This window comes from Crocuta crocuta, unplaced genomic scaffold (genome assembly GCF_008692635.1).
Source record: "Crocuta crocuta isolate KB4526 unplaced genomic scaffold, BGI_CrCroc_1.0 scaffold39, whole genome shotgun sequence".
NCBI classification, from domain to species: Eukaryota; Metazoa; Chordata; class Mammalia; order Carnivora; family Hyaenidae; genus Crocuta; species Crocuta crocuta.
In genome coordinates this window covers 4,090,798-4,113,288 of record NW_027533334.1, presented here as the reverse complement: position 1 = coordinate 4,113,288, position 22,491 = coordinate 4,090,798, and the positions used below count along the sequence as shown (strand labels likewise).

Sequence of the window (22,491 nt, the reverse complement as noted above, 5' to 3'; positions counted from 1 at the left end):
CCTGAGGGCAGAGATCACAAGTGGGTCAACCTCGTACCTGACAGGATCCTTGTGGCTGGGGCGTTTGAAATATAGAAAATCCTCATTCTCATCAACGCTTCAAGTTGTGCCCACCACGCGCCAGGCTTTCCTAGTGCTCTATAGACGCTAATTCATTTCATCTTCATACTTAATCCCGACTTGCCCTAAGTCACATCGCCATTAAATGATAAAGCTGGGATTTACAAATCAACAGTCCAGACTTCATGCTTTGGGCCACCATGATACTCTGCCTTCTTAAAATATTTAGGGAAAGAGAGCAGCATTTTCCCCACTTAGCGTTTGTGCTTTCCTCACCATCAAAGCCAGGCACAAGGCAGCAACTGTCAGCCTAATAGTCGTTCTTCCCTACTCCCTAGAGCTGCAAAGTGCAAAATGCTGGGAGACATCTGCTCACCCTTCATTGTCACCTTCCGACCTCCTCAGATGATTCCATTCCCCAGTCTTCCTCCCTACACACCAAATGCTTCAGGTAAAAGGAGTAGATTGTAGATTGTCCCCACTAAACACTTGCGAATCTCAAAACTGCGACGTTAATTCCAGGATGCCTGGTGTGTGATCTAAGATGGAGCCATTGCACTATTTAAACAATGGTTTATAAACTGGTTTGTCTCTGCCAACTCGAGTAGGGCACTGGTGGTGTGCAGGGAGGTGGTATGACTGGTGGTGCTTTACTCTCTTAAGTAGACTAGGTAGATGTGACCAAACACCTTATAGAAGAGCTTCTGTGTTCAGGATCAGGAAATGGGACATGGTCCCATTTAGTTATGCAAATATAAGGCACCCAATGTCATGGGGGAAGTGTAACAGGTCTTTTTTTCCTTTAAAGTCATACCCCTCAGGGGTGCCTTAGAGGCTCAGTTGGTTGAGTGACCAATTTTGGCTCAGGTCATGATCTCACAGTTCGTGAATTTGAGCCCCATGTTGGGTTCTGTGCTGACAGCTCAGAACCTGGAGCCTGCTTTGGATTCTGTGTCTCCCTCTCTCTCTCTCCTCCTCCCCCACTCGCACTCTATCCCTCTGTCTCTTCCTCTCTCTGCCCCTCCCCCACTTGCGCATGCACGCAGTCTCTCTCTCAAAAATAAATAAACGTTAAAAAAATTAAAAAAGAATTTAAAGTCATACCTCTCAATACCTCATGATACGTTGAAATGACCCCTAGAAGGAGGAGAATAAATTCATTTGGAGCAAAGCAGCCTCATGGGACAAAACGGCCTGTATCAGCTTTATAAGTAAAGGCTGTACGGTGGCAACCAGTAAGCCCCCAAATCACCATATCTTAAAACTACAAAAGTTTTGTTCTCACTCCTGATCATACTCATTCCAGAGCTAAGGCTGACTAGCTGGAATTTTGCTGGTCACCATAATAGAGGGAAAGACAGCTCTGGAGGGCCTAACACTGGCAGTTACATACTCTGGTCCAGAAGTGACATGTATCATTTCTGTTCCTCGACCTGTATTGACCAGACCAGAATGCATGACCCCACCCAGCCACAAGAGAGAAGTGTAGCGTTAGCATGTGTCTGAAAAGCAGAGAGCCTGAAATATTTGATGAACTCACTATTATGACCCCTATAGGGACAGGGACCCAGGCTCCCTTTCCCTTTGAAGATCGCTGTTATTAGAACCACACTGACAAAGAACAGAATGGATGTGATGGAAGACAACCCCGCTTGGTTATATCTCCAAACTGCAAGGCCGACTACAGCTTTGGCTGAATTTTCCTAGTTGAACTAAATTGAAATTTGGGAAGAGAATATTTAATCTCTTAGAAAAATTAAAATTAAACAAATCCAAACACGGATATCAAAAGGCCATCATGATGCCTATTCCATTCATGCTATTGTTGCGATCAGGCAGGGGATGCCGCATCCGATTTAAGTCTGAGGCAGAACAAGCTCATGTTTTAAGATAATTAAGAGAAAAGGGGGATTGTCAAATTACATTATGAATAACACTTATACGTATGCAATGAAGGAAAACTTTGTCGAGGATAAAGATTATTCCATGACGAAGAAATACCTGTGCATAATAGAATAATATGTCTCCCTTATGACTAGGAATTACACACTACACCGGGCATGATGTCACTGTGTGACATGTGGTAGGGAGTTGAGGGCACTTAATTCTATAGGAAATTTACCAGATACTGAAAAATCGGAGCTTAAGACCAGTTTAGAAAATACTGCCCTCTGTGTATTAAGATGGGGCAGGACAGACTGACAGAGGTTGACCAATGTTATGAGCCACACTGTGTCGCCTCAAAATTCCAATGTTGAAGCGCTAACCCCCAGGACTTCAGAATGTGAGGGTAACTGGAAATAGGGTCGTTAGAGAATTAATAAGGTAAAACGAGGTCACTGGAGTGGGCCCTAGTATGCCTGGTGTCCTTAAAGGGAGATAAGGACAGAGGCAGGTATAGCAGGGACACCACAAGGAGACACAGACAAGATAGCCATCTATACGCCAAGGAGAGAGACCTCAGAAGAAAGCAACCTTGCTGAGACCTGATCTCAGACTTCTGGCCTCGAACTGTGAACATTTTTGTGAACATTTGGAATTTGACCTTCCCCCCAAACAGGAACTACGCCTGTCTAACTGACGTTAGAAACTGACATCTAACCCATCTAACTGACGTTAGAAACTAACGTCTAACCCGTCTAACTGACGTTAGAAACTTTGGAGCCTTTTCTGTTTTCGTGATTGGTCTGAGTTGTGAAAATTGCAGTACCCACCGCTTGTATTGGGGTAGCTCTCTTAGCATTTGTTTGCTCATTTTTTCACAGTTTTCTAACCTAATTCTCTCTTGGGAAGCAGGTCAGATAAGCATCAGAATCCCCATTTTAGAGCTAATGGAAACAGAGCCGCGAAATAAATGGCTGAGCTCATAATTACAGTCCATTCAGAGCTCATAGCACCACACAGGCTCCCTGACCCCAGGAGAAGTTCCCTGTCACAGGGCCACACTGCTTTACTTTGTCCAGGGGTAGCAAACACTTGATGCTTGTATTTATCTTTTCAATGAGACTCTACAAACTAAAGGGGTGCCTGTTTAAACTATATTCAAGATTTGGATAATTTAATGCAATCAGAGAATCCAATCTATTCTGCCAACACCTACCAGTGGTCTTCCCTTCATCGCTTTGGTTTACCCTTAACTTCTCTCTTGTTTCCCAGAATCTCACACAGATTTTTCCAGACCTGGGCTGTGCCTCCACTGACTAGTAGCTAAACTTAGAATTAAAATCAAATTATCCTAAGAAAATCAAAGGAAGATCAGGTATCATCTTCTTATATTTGGGGGTATTTCCACCCTTTCACCTCCCACGGCCACACTCAAGATCAAACTGGGATTGTTGGCATCCACGGGGAAGAAAGCTACAAATTTCTAAGTCTCTGTCAAGATTAGGATGCCAGCTGGTGGGGGGAGCTTAAAGCAAACAACAGACCTCATTTATGTGGCCCCGTTTTGTTTTATTCCTTCCACTAGAAAAATAAGCTGAAGATGAGAGAATTAAGCCTTTTTGGAAGGTACCTTTGGATAGAAGGTCACATTACCTGGGCAGACCGGGCAGAGGTGTGGCCTGATCATTTTCTGGGAGGAAAGATGTTTTTATCACTCTTGCTGACCCTGAGGCCCCAACTCCCAGAGGTCTGTATAGCACTTTTAGCCAATGCTGGCTAGAGCATCTAATGTTGGGCATCTATCATAATTAAGCTCAGATTTGGAGAATTCACACAAGCAGGGGTCATTACAAGGGGAACAAAGGAAGCTCCCTACACCCACTGACTCCATAGAGGCAGTTAGTTCATATACTGGGTGCTTCTGTGGTAACTCTGTCCAAGTGTGTACTTTATAATCAAATGACAAGTGTCTATGCTTTAGCTACACTCCGCAAATAGCCATGGCTTTCCACTTTGTGCTTGCCTTCCCATGAGACTGGTCTAATTGTAATGACAGTTACTGCAAATGGGTCACCCGAATAATTAGATACAAAGGGAAAAGTGTGGAAACCCGGATATCAAAATTCTCTAATCTTCCTAGCTTTGAGTGGCTTTCCTTTTCCGAAATAGGTGGCCACCTTACATGGGAATTCTAATCCATCTACTGTCATATATATATGTTCCCGTACATAGGTGCTATACGGTGCCAGGAAGTGCAAAATGCATTATACTTCCCAAGAGCTGTTGTACACAGAACCTTGTTTGAGCTTGCCAGCTCTATGAGCTGAATAAAGCAAGTGTGTTCAGCCCTGTTCTTAAAAGCAAGTGTGTTCAGCCTTGTTCTTAAAAGTGGATGCTGAGATGCAGAATAAGGCAATTTTCCCAAGGAATAAACTAGTTTATCAGTTTAACCACAATCAGAATTCAGGTGTGATGGTTAACTTCATGTGTCAACTTGATGCAGCCACAGTGGGTCCAGACATTTGGCCAAACATTCTGGTTGTGTCTGGGAAGGTGTTTCCGTATGAAACTAACATTTGAATAGATGGATTGAGTAAAGCAGATTGCCCTCCCTAATGTGGGCGGGTCTCCTGCATCAGCAGAAGGCCAGACTACAGCGAAAAGGCTGAGGGGGGTGGGTGGTGAAATACCTGGTACTTGACTGTCTTCAGGCTGAGACATTCATTTTTTTTCCTGCCTTCTGACTGTGGCTGTAACTTCGGCTCTCTTTGAGTCTTGAGATTGCCCCCATTTGGACTGGAACCATATTGTTGGCTCTCCTGGGTCCCCAGCTTGCCCACTGCAGATAGTGGGACTTGCCAGCCTCCATAACCACATGAAGCAGTTCCTCATAACTAATCTCTTTATATGAATCCTATTGATTCTCTTTCTCTGGAGAACCCTGATATACCAGGTCTTATAATTTGACCAGCGCTCTTTCCCTGGCTCTTCTCCAGCTACCCATGTCGAGAGGCATTTCTATTTGAAAACAAATTCTAAGCTATTGCTCAAACTGTTCTTAAGTTGGTCAGAAAAATGTCAGGACGGGATTAAGACAGATACACACACACACACACACACACACACACACACACTAGTAATGGGATATCTCTAGAGAAAAGGCTTCCTTTAAGGTGTCCCTTGATTTCATTTCCTCCAAAGAGAAAGGATGGGGTCAGAGCTGAGCCATTCCAGGCTGAGCACTTAGACTCACTGAGGGACTTGGTGAGCCCTATATATGTATGTCTTGATCAGATTTCTTCCCCACCCAGTTAAAAATGCAATGAAGAGAACCTAAATTCCATGTGACGCTTTAAGAGCTTCAAAGTTATAGTGAGAATGCTTCTAGCAGTAGCAGAGGTGGATGGGAATAAGAAAAAGGCAATCTTCAGCTCTTCATTGCCTTTGTACCCTGCATGCCATGTAACAACTCCCTAATTGTTCTCACTCTCTAAAGCTGCACAGGCCTCTCTGTTTCTAGTCTGACAAAATTTAGTGAGCCCCTGCAGTGTGTCAGGCACTGTGCTCAATGCTGGTGACTAGAGCAGTGAGCAAGACTCATGGAGTCCTTGTCATTATGGAGTTTTATCGTGAAAGGGAAAAAGATACTAAGTGATTTTGGCAGAGTGTAATTATTAGAGCAGAAGTGTCAAAGCGAAAGGGCAGGAAAACATTTTCAGGAGAAGAAATCACGTGCGTGAAGCCTCAGAGCTTGGACACAGTATAGAGAATAAGGTGGAATGTGGTGTGAGAGGCTGGCAGAAGTGTAACCATGCGGGACCTTCTACCTCTGCTCAGTGCCTTCAGCAGTCATCAGCCACATATAGTCACTGAGCACTTGAAATGTGCTTAGTTCCAATTGAGAGGTGCTGTAAGCATTTAATACATACTGGATTTTGAAGTTTAGTGCAGAAAAAGATATACTATCTCATTCACAATTTTATATTGAGTATATGTTGAAATGATACGCTTTGGACATATCGGGTCAAATAAAAATATGAAAATCAATTAGAACTTTTTCTGATGTGGCTACTAGAAAAATCTCAAATTACGTACGTGGCTCACTTTATATTGCTATTGAGGAGCACTGTTCTGGACCATGTTAAGAAAAACCTAGACTTGATCCTAAGACCATTGGGAAGGTTGTGAAATGCCTTAAATGGGGAGGTGACATGGTCAGGTTTGCATTTTTCTTTTAACATTTTTTTATTTATTTCTAGGAGAGAGAGAGAGAGAGACAGCGTGAGCAGGGGAGGGTCAGAGAGAGAGGGAGATACAGACTCTGAAATAGGCTCCAGGCTCTGAGCTGGCAGTCAGCACAGAGCCCGATGAGGGGCTCGAACCCACAAACCACGAGATCATGACCTAAGCGAAAGTCGGACGCTTAACCCACTAAGCCACCCAGGCGCCCCTCAGGTTTGCATTTTCAAAAGACTGGTGAGGGGGCTGGATCAGGTGGGAGACAAGATGAGACCCACTAGGGACAGCTGTGGTTGTTCAAGGGCGAGAGGGTGGATTAGATGAGTGGTGGCAATGTGGACAGAGAAAACTTTCAAAAAGTGAAGACTAACACCAAGCAGCTCTCATTCCAGTGAGCTGGATTGAACCTATATGAAATTTCCATCTTTGTCAATCAAAAATGGTTGAGTGGTGAAAGAAGTAACAGGGTCAAAGTTAGAATATAAAGAATGACATAAATATCCCTAATTCCACAGTGGCATAAATAACTGAAAACGCAAATAAGCAGGGGATAAGCAACATCTCTTTTCCCCAGAATTCCAATTAATAATGAGGGAAATATGAAATCACTCTTAGCATATCACAGTAATAACTGCCATACGTAAGATTATTTAAGCATATGGAGTGGGCAAAAGCTTCAGCAGAACCAAGTTATTCATCTTAAAGTATATCTCTCCAAATAGTTAATAATTATCAACAGAAAAGTAAATGACATTGGAAAATTCTGGCACACATCACTAGGTAAGTGATCAAGCTTAGCATCACCAGCAATGCAGACATCATGTATTTCCTGTGATGCACTGAAGACATTTTCTCTCTGTGGTTATCTTCCCAATTAACATAACCTCATCTAGTCATGAAAAAACATCAGACAAACCCAAAGTGAGGACCATTCTGCAAAATAGCCAATGAGTGCTATTCAAAAGAGATGAAAGAAGCCAGAATGACCATAATTGGAGAAAATTGGATATGACAAGTCAGTGTTTGAGATCCTGGATTAGGTTCTCTAATAGAAAAAAAAGACATTGGTAGAAAAACTACTGAAACCCAAACAGGTTCTGAACTTTAGTTAGTAAGTATTGTAGCAAGGTTAATTTCTTAGTTTTGGGCTCCTGGGTGGCTCAGTTGAGCATCCGACTTCTGATTTGGACTCAGGTCATGATCTCACCGGTTCGTGAGTTCAAGACCCACATGAGGCTCTCTGCTGACAGGCGTGGAGCCTGCTTGGGATTCTGTTTCCCTCTCTCTCAGCCCCTCTCCCACTTGCCTGTCTCCCTCTCAAAATAAACATTAAAAGAACTTTAATTTCTTGGTTTTGATCAATGTTCTATGGCTATATGTTACCAGCCGGATGAAAGATAACTGGGAACTCTATCTAAAATTACCTAAAACAAGACTTAACTATTAAAACAGCTTAAATATCAGCAATTTCATACAGTCCCAACTTAACACCGTAATTATCATTCCATGCTGCAAATGTTGTTTGGGGGCAACTTTTGAATCAAGGTCAGAGTTTGCATGAACATTTAGCTCAAATTTATTACCCTGTTCAAATGATTTGATTTACAAGATTTTGAAGGATAAGTCTCAGATGCCGGCTAGGACCGGGAAGAACAACAGCCATGGGTGGCACATTTCCACTGACCACGTCATTACAAGGGTGTAGGCCCTAGGGCAGCTACCTTCCTCTCCTCCCACTTTGGAAGACCTACCAGCATGAGGAAACCACGAGGATGGTCCAGATCCCAGCACTGAGGGTGAAGAACAGCACCCTTCCCAGCGGCCATGCTGCACTTGGGTGGTGTTGCGTTTCCAAGAAATAAATAGCAACAGGTGTGCAGATGACCCGAGATGCTGGTCTTCACAACTGGCGCCAAGTGAGTACATTTCCCCTTTCCACGGGTGTTCCGACAGTGAGCCAGACTTTAGGTCAGGGGTTAAGGTGGACACTGGACGATGTTCTCTCATGACATGGGGATTTCAGAGCCAACTAACCTCCAAAATTGTACTCAGTACACCCAAGGAGCATTTACAGCTCCTAATTCCACTGACAAGTGACTACCAAGCGTTTCTCTTCCCAGGTGTATTACCTTTCATGCAGCTTAAGTATCAGTTATGTTTATTGCATTTAAGGTTTCACCGAATGGTCTAAGCTGATCTAACTTCCAGAGGTAATTTACTCTCCATTTAATTGGTCAGGCTTCTTTTCATTTGCCACAGGATTCTCATTGCTTGTAATCATTCACTGTGGTGGTATGCCCCTTAACTTAATGCTACTTAAGGTTTTGCTGAGACCCAGAGCTATATTTCAATCCCAAATCATCAAAATGTACAAGAATGTTTAAAGATTCAAATGTGTTGGCTTCTTGAACTGGTCAGGCTTGCAAGTTATCTCAGTGAATATATGGATACCAGTCCTCACTTTGTATACTCTCTAAATTGACTCACAGTAAAGGTCCACTCCTGAAGTTCTAAATTTGCATGAAGCTCTTAGAGAAATGCAGACACTACGTCCTTGGTGAGCCCTGTAAGTGATCAGTGTCATGTTTAGACTGAAAATGGTTTAACAAATGCCATCAACCAAATAAATATACCAAAGGAAATGTTTATTGTAAACAGGATATAAAGTACAACAAAAGAGATATTGTGCAAATTGTAAATCACAAAGTTTTTTTTCAATTAAAAGAAAAATTCTTGTTTTCCAAGGGTCCAAGTTTTGATGTCAGAAATCAATACCCAATAGAGAAAAATGTTAAATGGAGAGATATAGTGCCATTTTTCACTGTATATTTTAAACAATTTACTTTTGTTTTATCACTGTATGTAACATCCACTACACAACAGAATATAACAAAATACCGTTAACAGAAGTGAATGTTTTAACAACTTCTATTCACCTAATTCCACTTCCTTCCCCCACAAAAACTCCTATAAATTAACAGGACATTTGTCCTTGTGAATAATGGTCACTAACTTTCTAATTCAATAGAGCACACATTATATCCTCATAATATAAGGGTACTTTACAGATGACAGAAGTCATCTTTTTCAAGGAGTTATCTAAGTCTTGGTATCCCTTCTTTACAATATATATTTTTATCTTCAATTTTTTTTCTAAACAAAGTGCAATGTATCTTAGAGTCTACAGAAAACACATTGGTATACAATTTTCAAATCTACACAAGAAACTGCAGGCAAACTAAAGTTCAAAGCATAATAAATGCCTAGATATAGTCATCTGCTAAACTTTCAAAACAAAAATGGCAAAAAAATTATAGCAATACTCCAAAGCAATTAAATTATTGAGGATTCCAATTCTTTGGGCCCTCTTTAGCAATATACAAGCTGCTGAATTCCAAATGTTAGCAAGTATAAAAATGCTAGCTCTAGATATATTTAGCAACTACATCCACGAAGTTGACTGGAAAGACTAGGAATAGTAAACAAGATAACTAGGAAAAGATGCCAATATTTGTAATACAAATCAATTTTCCATCTCCATCTCTGTACCGTAATGTTTATTTCCAGTCTTGACTCTTGAAACCAGTGCTTTAGAAGAATCACATTGAAAAGTTGGTCTCAAGTATAAACGGTGAAAACTAAGTAATAAGTTGTGCACATAAATTCAAAATCTGTGCTACCTGTGTTGACCTCATCTGAAACCTTCAAAAAATATTTAAAGGAATAAAAGCTTTCTCGTCTCTCTTATGTGATAAGAAATGAATCCTGCCACTCTGTGACCTGCTTGTGGCGGCAGCACTTCCTGTCCTCTAGCCCAGGGCGGAGGCTTCTCCTCAGGCTGGGGGGCCCTGCGTTCAGCCACACTGGAGGGACACAGACTTGCGGTGGAAGCATTTTTACATCACCGCTGGCTCCTGGCTGTGACCAAAGTTACTTCGGACTCTCATCTTCTGAGTGGTCACTGCGTGGGGGCAGGGGTTGGAGGTAAGGCAATGTCGTTTAACTTGCTCACTTCCATCTGCCAGTTTGGTAGCTTCTTGGCGGACAGATGGCGCCGGGCATGCTTGGTCAAATGGTCGCTCCTCATGAAGCGTCGGTCACACATGGGACAAGCAAATTTCTTCTCACCTGTGTGGGTTCGCCGGTGTCTGGACAGTTCATCGGAACGGGCAAACCTCCTTTCACAACCTTTCCAGCTACAGCTAAAAGGCTTTTCTCCTGAGACAAAGAAATTCAGATCATCGTTACTATGCATTCATCAAATCACTGTAAATTACGTATCTAATTATATCCAAAGACATACATTTTAGAATATCTTAAGAGATGCTCTTTAAAATAAAAGCTACTAAATGAAGCAACTTTAAGTGAATATTACATGTATTTTCAACTTTCACTTAACCACATTTATTGGAATCTTCCCTTTATAAAGACTAAAACCAAAAAGGTTTTCTGATTTCAACTATGGTTGAACGGCTTTAGAGAGACTTTAAAGTAACTACTACTCAGACACTTCAAGAATCATCATTTGAGGGGCACCTGGGTGGCTCAGTCGGTTGAGCGTCCGACTTCAGCTCAGGTCATGATCTCTCAGTTCGTGGGTTCCAGCCCTGTGTCGGGCTCTGTGCTGACAGCTAGCTCAGAGCCTGGAGCCTGTCTTCGGATTCTGTGTCTCCCTCTCCCTCTCCCTCTGATCCTCCCCTGCTCCTTCTGTCTCTCTCTCTCTCAAAAATAAATTAAAACAGAAACACCTTGATGAAATCTTTTGGAGAAACTTGTAAATATCCTCCACTGAACCGGTTAATAAAGTTCTTCTTTAACATGCCTGGCTTATATCTGTGATCATGGCCCAAAAATAGTCATCCAAATTTCAATGGCACAAATAAAGAGATGGCTGGTACCTGTGTGTGTTCTCATGTGGGCCTTCAGATGAGAGCTCTTGAAGTACGTCTTGCCGCATCCGGGGTGGCTACAGATGTGACTTCTTATCCTGGAGGAGTCAATCTGAGGAGTGACTTTTGCTGTGGAAGGGGAAAACCCTGGCGCGGGGGCAATGGGAGACAGTCTGGTGCCGTTTGGGCTCATGACCGGAGGCTTTGGGTTCGGAACAACGGGCTGGGGTACGACAAACATGACGGCGCCTTTGGGCACCTGAGTGCCCATGAACACAACAGGCGGGCAGACAGCTGGTGGCTGACTGGGTGGAGTGCTAGGAACAACTGTCGTCACAACGGGGTTGTTTGCAGGGAGGGGAACCATCTGACAGATGACTGGCATAGGTGGCACTCCACCTGTTGATACTGCAGGCGGGGAGACCAACACCGACTTCTGTTGTGGGGACACAGGGGCTGGCTGAGGTCTACAGATGACGGTTTCTGAGGAAGGCACCGAAAAGTCATAAAGTGCAGGACTTGCTTTCTCATCAGCATCTGCCGCCGTGTTTCTCTCACACTTGGATCTGTTTGGTGATACAGCTGCACACGGTATGTTTTTTCTTGCAGCCTCAACGTTTAGGTGGGTTTTTCTTCGAAAAGAATTGTCCTGATAGTTGAGGATGCTGGCTGCTTTCACTGGGCAAGATCGGTGGTTACACAGCTGGGCATCAGCTGTATGACGAATCACACTGGTTGCCTGAGCCTTGGGGAGTTTGGGGGCAGGTACCGGGCTCTTCTCTTCCTCTTTGAAAGGTGCAGCAATGTGAGGCTTGGCAGGATCTGAGAATGATTTGAAGTGTCCAGTAGATGGCGCTGATGCCATCAAATTTGACATTTGAGAGGGCTCAAAGTCAGAAGGGCTGTAAGGTGGAGTCAAACACTAGAAAAGAGAAGTATACAGACAGCCGCATGAGAAATTAAGTTCGTTATGTAAATTATAAAAAATTATACCATCTACATTCTCATATTAAAAACAATAAAACTTACAAATGCTGGGATCGTATGAAAGTCAGGTGTACTTGGGAGTAGATTCTCTTCCTCCGACATATCAGATACTGGAGTAACAGGTCTGTTTTCAGTGTATTTCTTAAAATCAGACTTCCAACTGCAGCTCATTGACATAAGTGCTTCTACAGCTTCAAAATCACTCTTTTCTGCAGTTTTGTTCCATGAATACATACTCTCTTTCGATCTTTCAGAAATCATTTCCATCCTTTCCTCCTATAAAAACAAAAGATCAAATACTTCTAAGCATATTTTTGTCGTCCAAATAACAAACATGCAGAGCAATGTACAATTTTTCTTTACAATTGCACAACTTTCCAGGTTTGTGAAACCAATTTTTCTCTCACCCCTACTAAAAAGAGAATCTTCCTCGTTCTTTCTCTAATACTACTCAGGGTTGAACACGGATATCCTTGCAAGGTAGAAGAGAAGCATCTTATTGCCATTAAGGAGACCAAGGCCAAAGATACCAATGCACGTATGCAAAAAAAGAGAACTTGATGTAGAAATTTTATATTCTTTCCAGAATAGCCACCTGCAAGGAGGTCAGATAAAATAACTAAGGGAAGGTTCTGCAAAAGTTTTTTTCAATACTGCAGGTGTGGCAGGAGGACTTTTGAGATATGCATTCCCCACAACCGGTAGTGGGGAAAGGCAAAGTGTAGTGGACAGCCTCTGGTCTGTCAATATTGATCAAACCTTTTGAAAGTCATTTGGCACTTTAGATTAAGATCAACAAAATAGAAATCTTCAGTGACTTTTTAAAATTACTCCATTGGGTTCTTTTAAATTTAAAATATCTTTCACAGCTTAGTTATCTATGGTAGAGAGGGACAAAGTGAAATATGTGGAAAAATCCCACAGCCATACTTAGGATTCAAGTTCTTCAGGCTTGCTTTCCCTTTCACTAGATCTATTTAAACAATGGCTTGCCATCCATAGCCATGACCAACTAATGCAAGCCTAAAAAATGGACAATCAAAATGTAATCTACCCAGAATTTGCAAAAACTGCGATAGCGAGTCTGTGACAGTCCAAACGTTTTTAAAATTTTTAAAAATGACTGCTAGGTGACAAGAATGATAGCACATGCTTGCCATTTATTTGTACAGCTCCTTCTACCAAGTGTTTAACGTCTCATATTAAAGTTCCCTAAACTGCACTTTTAAAAAATGGCACTACCAACCACCTCCCATTTTCCATTAATGTGATCCCATTCTTCTGATCGAAGTAAAAATTGTGTGAAGATACCGAAGAAAAGCATTCTTTACCTCGCAAGCTGCTATTCTCAATTCTTGTTTTAAGAAATACATAAACCCTTCATGTTGATATCCTTAGAAAAGGAGCCACTGCTCCGGAAATTTCACTAACAACGCTATTGCATAATCGCGCGCCCCTTTATGTAAGCTACAATGGACAGAGCACGTATGTCTAAAAGCCTCAAACGCCAATGCAAAGAAAAGAAAAAGGAGAAAAGGCAGCAAGCAAGGAAGGGGAGTGTGTGCTGGGAAGGGCAGGAAGAGAAGCGGGGAGGGGAGGAAAGGGAGTGGGGNCTGCCTCAGTCCTGCAAGCCTCGGCTCAGACCCCCGAAGAGGGGCGGCCCCCTCTCCTCCCCAGTGGACACCCCGCCCCTCAAGCGCTCGCGAGCAGCCCCCTCCCGCCCGCGGTCGCATTCCTGATCCAGACGGCGGCATCTCTCTCGGGTGCCAGGTGCAGGGTAGACCCCTTGTCCCCCCCTTCCCTTCTACACCTTCCCCAGCCCTCGCTGCCAGGGCAGCAGCCCCCTCTGCGCGCTCCTCCAGGCATCCTCCCCCCTCGCCCACCTCAAGTCTCCGGGCGAGCTGCCCCTTCCCCTCCTCCTTACACCTTGAGCAAGACCCCTCTCCCTTCGTCTCTAGAGCCCAGTCCGCCTCTCCTGACCCACTCCGCGACACACACGCCCTCACCAATGCCCGGGCTGCAGGAAGAAAGCCCCTTTCTCCCCCACGACTCCGCTGCACCCCGGTCTTCAGGCGCCCCTGATGTCAAGGGCTCGGGGTTGGCGCCCCGGCTGGCCCCTGAGACGCAGCAAGGGAAGGAAGGGCAGGGGCATCCCCAGGTGACTTACAGAAGCCTGCTGGAGAGAAGCGCCGAAGTTGAGCATGGTTGGCTGCCTGGCTGCCGGCGACGAGCTGACTGGCTGCTACGCTGCTTAGCTGCTTGGCCACAGACGGGCGCCCGGAGACACTCGACGTCGCTCCCGCCGCCGCCGCGCTGCGCGCCGTCTGCCCCCTCCCCATTCAGGAAGTCTCTCCGCCTGCCCCGCGCCGCGGGCGGGGGCGGGGGCGGAGCCTGCGGCCGGCCAATCAGCGGCAAAGGTGTGTGAGGCGTCGGCCAATGGGCTCCCGGGGCCACGCGTGATCAGCGGCTGCCCGGCAGCGTGAAGCTTGTGTCAGTGGAGCGTGTACACAATCCCCGGCAGCGTGTTCCCTCTGCCCGGCCCGAGGGAACTCCCGCCGCCACCTGACTCAGTGACACCCCCTCATCCCTCGCCCACCCCCCACCAGCAGTCCTCGGCCCCGGACTAGGGGGCGGTGCCGCGAGCGGGGGCCTAACCCGGAGGCGCGGCGGCGGCGCGCCCCGGCCNGGGGGGAGGGACGCCGAGCAGCCGGGCGGGGGAGGCGGCGGCTGCTAGCCAAGGGGCCCGAGCCAAGAGATTTGCATTTGGAAGCACCGTCCTCTTAGGCGTCTGGCAAGAAAGCAGAGCCCGCTGACCGACTGAGCTGCATTTCTCGAGTATTTGCTGGGTTCTACCTCGCTGAGCCGTGGGGAGCACCGGGGAGGGGAGGAGAGGGAATCCGGCTGCTCAGCCGACACCTGCTCCTGCGCCCCCCGCCCACGCCCCGGCCGCCGGCGCGGGCTCGCCCTCCGCATCTGCGTCGCTGGCAGCAGTACCCGCCCCTGTCCGCCCCGCCCATCCTTCCTCCAGCAGCCGGGAGAATGGTGTGGGGACTGCAGGAAGCCCTGAGAACTGGACCAGTGGGGTGGTGAGGGGGCTGTGGACTCGAGTTCTCATTCTTCTCGGGAGCCGACGCTCGGTTGGGGAATCGAGTTTTTAGCTTGTTGTAAAGTTTAAATTGCAGTCTACAAGCTGTTTCTAAAGATAGACCCCAACCCTACCCCAGGCCAAGGCCTCCGGAAACGCCCTGCCGGGAAACTGCGTGTGGGGAGGGGTCTCCTAGGGTCACCGGCGGAGNCGCTCTCCTCTCTCCGACACCCCCACCCCCGACCCCCTGGGCTCCGAGGCGGGCTAGGGCCTCCAGAAAGGGAATCCATGACTCTGCTTTCGTTCCCAATTTGCCCCCTTTTGGCCGTTCGGCGCCCGTTCACAGCAGCTGTTGTTGCAGAGTTGGGCGGTGATAACCCGGCTTAAAGCGAACCCAAGATTGTATCTCCTTTGGACAGGCCGAACACGTGGCAAAAATCTCTGCCCCTCCCTCAGGCGGGCTCACCTCTCTGTGTAACTAAAAGGCTAATTAAGTGTCCTTTCTTTCCCAATAACCACAGGATGAGCATAGAAGGGAATTAATTATTTTAGAAACTGGCAAATCCGTGAACATTTTCTAGTGGTTCCTTCTGGTATATCTAAGGCCCACGGTAGCCAACAACAGTAGTAATAATACAGCTGACCGGGGCCAGGGATTGAATGGCCTCTTGTCACTGCCCCTCCTGAATCAGCTGGAGGGGGGCCAGCTCAGCAGCCCAGGCAGCTCTTCCTATCTCCCTTCCACCCCATGCCCCCACCCCGTCTGCAGGGGTGTCCCTTCCTGTCGGCTTCCTTCCGCCTGGGCTGTCCCATCCTGTTGATCTGAGCCGGAGGGGCTGGAGCAGCTGGCCCCGGGCACCTGCTGCAGCAGGGGAAGCTCCCCTCGGCGCCCAACCGGCAGGCCAGCCTTCCTTCCTGTCGGGGAGCCGCCCCCGGCACAGGCCGGCCTGCCTTCCTGTCGGGGAGCCGCCCCCTCGGGTGACCTCAGCCAGCCCTCCAGGTCCGAACCCAGTCCCTTCCTCAGGAATGTGGGGCCTGCTGGCATGATGCCCCGGCACGCTGAGAAGCAGGGAGCATTCATGGCTGGTGGGAGTGATTCAAAACAGGAAAGAAAAGAGAAAAGGGGTAGGAGGAACAGTGTGGTGGTGGCACAATTCCTAGAGATTCAGAGAAAGATGTTCCCCAGGCACCTCAGACTCAACATTACCAAAACTAAAATCATTTCTGCCCCTTCCTGTATGGGTTCATCATCCCCCATCCAGTCTTCACCTTCTCCCCCAAAGTCCTAGATCCAGTCAGTCCCCAGATCGCAACAGTTTTACCTCAGAAGTGTCTCTCTTGCCTCATTTTTCATTTTTCTCCTTCAATTGTTGGCTCTATGTCACCTCTCCCTTAGATTAAATCATCTGCAGTCTCCCCACCTAAACTCTGAACCCCCCCCCCAGTTGATTTCTAGTGCCCAGACTCCCCACACTGCCACCGGAGTGGGGTTTTGAAAGTCACGATCCAGTCATGACACTCCCTACTTAAAAATGATCCTTGGCTCTGGCTGTCTAGGAGATAAGACGCTATTCCATTCAAACTAGTATAGTCTGCCCTCAACTTCTCTCCCCACCCTTCCAAGCTCCTCTCCTATCCTGACGTACCCTTGCCCAAAGCCAGAGTAAATGACTTGCTGCTCCTCAATGTGTACAGCTCCACATCTCTAAGCCACAGTCTTCATGCAGCAAACGTTGTGTTGCTCATTTGCCCAGTCTTTTCAACAAGTATTTGCTGAGCACCTACTCTGTGTTCTAGGTACCAGGACGACAGCAAGGAACAAAACAGTCCAGGTCCCTGCTCTCAGAAAACTTGGATGGGAAGACAAAGACAAGTCTGTCTCCATTTCTCTCACTATATACATTATAAAATCACTTATGATGGTGAAGTTAACTGTAATGCATAGAATTGCAATGGGGTGATAATATGATCGTGCCTATGATTGTGATTTGATTTAGACAGTGCGCCGGAGTAGCTCAGTCTGCTAAGCCTCTGACCTTGGCTCAGGTCATGGATCTCATTGTTTGTGAGTTCAAGTCCCAAGTTGGGCTCTGTGCTGATAGCTCAGAGCCTGGAAAGTGCTTCAGATTTGTGCATCCCTATTTCCCTGCTCACGTTCTCTCTCTCTCTACTTCAAAAGTAACCATTAAAAAAATTTTTTTTTAATCTTGCTTTGACGAAGAGACTTTCAAAAAACTTTAAAAAATATTTATCTATTTTTTTAAATTTATTTCTAGGAAAGAGAGAGAGAGACAGCGTGAGCAGGGGAGGGTCAGAGAGGGAGTCACAGACTGAAACAGGCTCCAGGCTCTGAGCTGGCAGTCAGCACAGAGCCCGACGCAGGGCTCGAACCCACGAACCGCGAGATCATGACCTAAGCGAAAGTCAGACGCTTAACCGACGGAGCCACCCAGGCGCCCCTTATCTATTTTTGAGAGAGAGAGAGAGGCAGACTACAGCGGGGGAGGGGCAGAGAGAGGAGAGATGGGATCAGAAGCAGGCTCCAGGCTCCGAGCTCTCAGTACTGAGCCTGTCGTGGGGCTTGAACCCATGAACACTAAGATCATGACCTGACCCAAAGTGAGATGCCATCCTGAGCCATTCAGGCGCCCCAAGGAAGAGACTTTTAAACTGAAATCTAAAGAGAGGATAGGCAGGTTCAGGGAGAATGTGCCTGAGAAGAGGGACCAGCTCTGACAGTGTCCTACCAGGAAGGAGCTCCCTCGGGGATACAGTGTGGCTGGAGGTGCAGAGGGTGCTGGGGAAGGTGGGGTGTTGGGGGGCAGGCTAGAGAGTGAGCAGGAGTAGCCAGACTATGAGGAATTTACAGGCCACAGTGTGAAATACAGATTTTCTTCACAGTGTAACAGGTGCCATGGTGTCTTGGAAAAAATGTGCATTTTTATCTTTGAAGGGCTCCTTTGGCTTCCTTTACTCCACAGCCACCTTGTTGAAGCCTTCCTTGATAATTTCAGGGCGAATCCGTAGTTCACTGTTCCCGTAGCACTTTGTCCACGCTGGGAACGGAGCACACATCACATCTTAGGGTAAGAAGTATTTTACAACACTGAATCCTACCCACACTACACCCAGATCTGAGCTCCTGGAAGACGGTGGCCATGTCATAATCTTTCTGGTCCAGTGTCTGTTCTCTATTAGGCACTCAAGATTAAAAAAGAATTTTTTTAATGTTTATTTTTGAGAGAGAGAGAGAGAGTACCAGTAGGGGAGGGGCGGAGAGAGAGGGAGACACAGAATCCAATGAAGGCTCCAGGCTCAGAGCTGTCAGCACAGAGCCTAATATGGGGTTCGAACCCACTAACTCTGAGATCATGACCTGAGCCGAAGTCAGCCACTTAACCCACTGAGCCACCCAGGCACCCCTAGGCACTCAAGATTTTTTTAATGGAGGAAATAAAAAAATAAAAATAAATTAAAAAAAAATTTTAAAAAGGTGGTCTCTGAAGAGCCAGTGGAGTTACAGACAGAATGTGGGCAACACCGAGGACAGAAGTACTCACCCTCAGCTTGCATCAGTGTAGGACCACACACGGAAAATTGTCATCTTGGGCATGACTAAAAAAAAAGTCCTGGGCAGTAGTAAGCGATACCTCAGATAGATGCTGACCCTTCCTGCTGATGGTGCCGGTTTCTCCTTCCGTCAGAATAATGAAGGAAGCGGCAGTGGGGCTGACATGTAAAGATCCCTCAGTTTAGTTATGGAATTACAGCATATGGTAACCGACAGCCATCTTCTCATTGTCCTCAAAGTCTGTGGACACCATTCATCCACTGCCCTACCCTATGCCAGGCACGCTGAACACTGAGGAATAACACTAAAGCTAAGCTGAAGGGGCCTCCGGTATGTGGGAGAAGAAAGTAAGCGAGGCAGCCGTTATTACAGAGTGTGGTAAAGGCTAGGAGACGGGTGTGCACGGAATGTCCCAGGAGAGCCAAGGAAGAGGTCAGGGCAGGCTTCCCACAGCTGATCCCTAAGCTAGAGGAGAGGAGGCGTGGAGGTAGAGAGGAGACAGACCACTGGGGATTCGGGATGCTCCAAATTGTCTAGGTCACAGATTTGAGAGGCCAGGTGAGGAGCTTAGGGTGTTAAAGGAAGCAGCCCCAAACGTAAAGGGCCTTTGCACAACAGGGCTAAGGAATGTGGAAGTAGAACTTTTATTCTGAGGACAAGAGGAACCTACCAACAGATTTTAGCACGGAGTGATGGTACAGAAGGCCCATTTGGCACAGTGTGAATGGACCAGAGGGGCGGGGGTCTAACACCAGTGAGAAGGCTTTTGCAGTAATGTAGGCAACAAAGCTGATGCTGGCCTAAACTAAGGAAATGGTGGCAGGCATGGAAAGAATAGAACAGAAATACCAGGAAACAACAGAATTTGGCAATTCACTGGAGGGAGGCATGAGAGAGAGAGAGAGATGTGGAGGAGAACTGCCAGGTTCTGGCTTGATTCACTGGATGAAACAGGACCCTATTGCCCAAGGTAGGGGCCAGAGGGAGGCAGGTTTTGGTGGAGAGGGATGAAATGCCAAATTTGATTTAGGACCTATAAAGATAAGATTACCTGTGGAACTTCCAAACAGAGATGCCCAGGAGGCAGTTGCAATTTCAGGTCTGGAGCCCCGGAGATAAAGATCTGGGCCAGAGATTAAAATCTGTTTTAATTTAATACCCTGGGAGTATTAACCACCACCTATACCCTGAGATCAGGGTATAGGTGGTGGTTAAAGCCAGAGGAGCACATGCAATCCCCTAGGAAGAGTAAACAAGAGATAAGAGAACTGAGTGTGGGTCTCCTGGGGACTACAGGCTCAGGAAGGAGACTGAGAGGGAATGGCCATGTGGTGACATAATAGCGAAGGGGGACATTGAGGACTTCTCTTATATACCCAGCCTCATATGACATAAACTGGAGATGAGAGGCAAGCAAGGGCCGATTCAGAAAGTGAAAGTGTCACACAGATTAGGAAAAACATCCCTTCTAACTAGTGAATATTATTTGTTATTTTTATTATACCAATTACCATGGTTTTTAAGATTATTTAAAACATTTTTTTTTAAATCTTGAACTCAGGGGCACCTGGCTGGCTCAGTAGGTAGAGTATGCAACTCCTGATCTTGGGGTAGTGAGTTCAAGCCCCATACTGGGAGTAGAGCTTTTTTAAAAAAGTAAAAATAAATAATAAAATCTTGAACTCTTCATTGTTGAGTGGAGTGCTTCTAAGGTGGACACAACAACCCCTTTCACTCCACATAACCTTTTCCAGTGTGACTTTGGCATTCCTACATTAAGAGGTGAAGTCTGTTTCCCTGACCCTTGAATGGGGGCTGGCCCTGTGACTCACTTTGAACAAAAGAATCGGGGGTGGTGCTGTGGGACTTCGTGCCTAAGTTTTTTTATTTTTTGTAATAGTTTTACAAAACATTTATTTACTTATTTTGAAAGAGAGAGAGAGAGTGAGACAGAGTGCACGCACAGGAGGGACAGAGAGAGGGGGAGAGAGAATCCTAAGCAGGCTCCACAGAGCAGAGCCCAACCTGGAGCTCGATCTCAAGAACCATGAGATCATGACCTGAGCTGAAGTCAAGAGTAGGACGCTTAACTAACTGAACCACCCAGGTATTACTTGTGCCTAGGTCTTAAGAAGCCTTTGGAGTTTCCATTTTCACCTTCTTGGAAACCAGCCACTTGGCAGAGGCACTTGGGCTGAACTACTGAATAATGAGAGAACATTTGAATGGAGAATGTGGAAACCAAGGCACCCCACTGACAGCCAGGCCCAAGCCTCCAGATGCATGAGCAGACTCAGCCGACACCCTTCAGCACCAGCCACACAGGCTGAGCTGACACAGCCTGGAGCAGAGATGAGTTCTCCTCGGATTCCTGACCCACAGAATCATGAATGATAAATGGAAGGGCAACCCACGTAGCTGGCTCCCGCCTCCCCTCCACCGGGTAGACACTACCTACCCTCCCGCCCCCGATTCTGCATACAGGACAGTCCCTGGGTTTGGGGTGGTTTGCTCTGCCACAAGAAATAACTGAAACAGTGGGTGTGTGATTGTGTCAGCTCTGGAGTGACAGCCACAGTTTTCAAAATACTCATCTTATAAGAATACTTAAAAAGAATCTCAAGCAGCTGGGAGAAAGTCTGAGGAAGGAGGATTAAAAGAACTGATGAAGTAGGTACGGAAGAACAATTAGAGTAAGAAATAACTTGGGAAAATGGGAGGTATGTAGATCTGGAAGAAAAATATACCCCCGACCTTCCAAGCACTGTACTGAGCACTCTGCACTGGAAATAAATGTGTAATAGGATGGAAGGGAGCTCACTTTGATGGGGGGCCTGCTACGTACCAGGTGCTGCCTGGTTCACTGACAATATGGGAGGCTTGATTTGACCCACTATGTAAAGTCCATGGTATAGTATAGCACGTTATGCTAGAATGTTTTGTACACAATTAAATTCTTTCAAATTTCCATTCTGCTCTTTTTTTTTTCTCTCCTCAAGAGGTATGAAGCTACTTAAGTGGTTAAGTGGCTCTGCGAGGTTCCAACTAGCAGTAAAATAGTTGTTAAACATTTTGATTTTTACAAAGTGAAAATAGTCTTATTGCCTTGGTTTGTTGTTTTTTTAACAAAAGTAATACATGCTGATCCTAAAAAGGAAAAAGAAATACAAAAAGGAATAAAAGATGAAAATCTCCTGTAATTCCACTACCCAGAATTAATACTATTAACATGTATATATATATATATTTTTTTTTTTTTTCAGACTCTTTTTCTCTGCCCTGCCCTCTATAGAATAAAATGTGCTATTTTGTAACCTGGTTTTTGTAACTTAATCTATCATGGACATTTCTCTGCGCATTGATAATTATCAAGGCAGAATTCTTACAGCTTACATAAAAGTCTGAGCCTTCATTTTCTCTGGATAGTGAGGTCACTAATTTACCGTTTCAGACTTCAGAATGCTGGTAATCTTGGTTAATGTCACGTGTATGAAAAGAGGGGTGTTCCTTTTCAAAGGCCAAACATCTTCCAGCTTCTTTGTGAATTGTAACAGATCATAACACAAACGTGCAGAAGGGCAAGTGACCAAAGAAAACTATGGTTAACGGTCCCTCTGTCCAGCAAGTGGCACGGCATTTTTAACTGAAATCTTCTGAATGTTGAGATCTTTTAGAATAACAGAAGGGTCACACATGTTCTCCCCTGGAATTCTTCAACCCTCACTCCCTTCAAGCCTGGCTGTGCAATGGAGTATTGGTTTTAGGTGCTATGTTGC

The 22,491-nt window shown here is 45.9% G+C and overlaps 1 protein-coding gene across 2 annotated transcripts in view; it reads right to left on the bottom strand.

Annotated features, from left to right (window-relative positions):
* Positions 1-8,811: 8,811 nt before the first annotated feature.
* The window catches only part of KLF10 (KLF transcription factor 10), an 18,133-nt gene continuing 4,453 nt past the window's right edge, over positions 8,812-22,491 (bottom strand). Inside the window, exons 3-6 of one of the 2 annotated variants that reach the window (XM_077748205.1) lie at positions 14,227-14,526; positions 12,102-12,335; positions 11,082-11,994; positions 8,812-10,401 (exon numbers count right to left, since the gene is read on the bottom strand). In XM_077748205.1, coding sequence (XP_077604331.1) covers positions 10,142-10,401; positions 11,082-11,994; positions 12,102-12,335; positions 14,227-14,262 — 1,443 coding nt within the window. In that variant the 5' untranslated portion in view covers positions 14,263-14,526 and the 3' untranslated portion in view covers positions 8,812-10,141. Of the gene's footprint in view, positions 10,402-11,081; positions 11,995-12,101; positions 12,336-13,390; positions 13,658-14,226; positions 14,527-22,491 lie in introns of those variants that run through there. The other variant, XM_077748204.1, reaches the window with a different exon arrangement.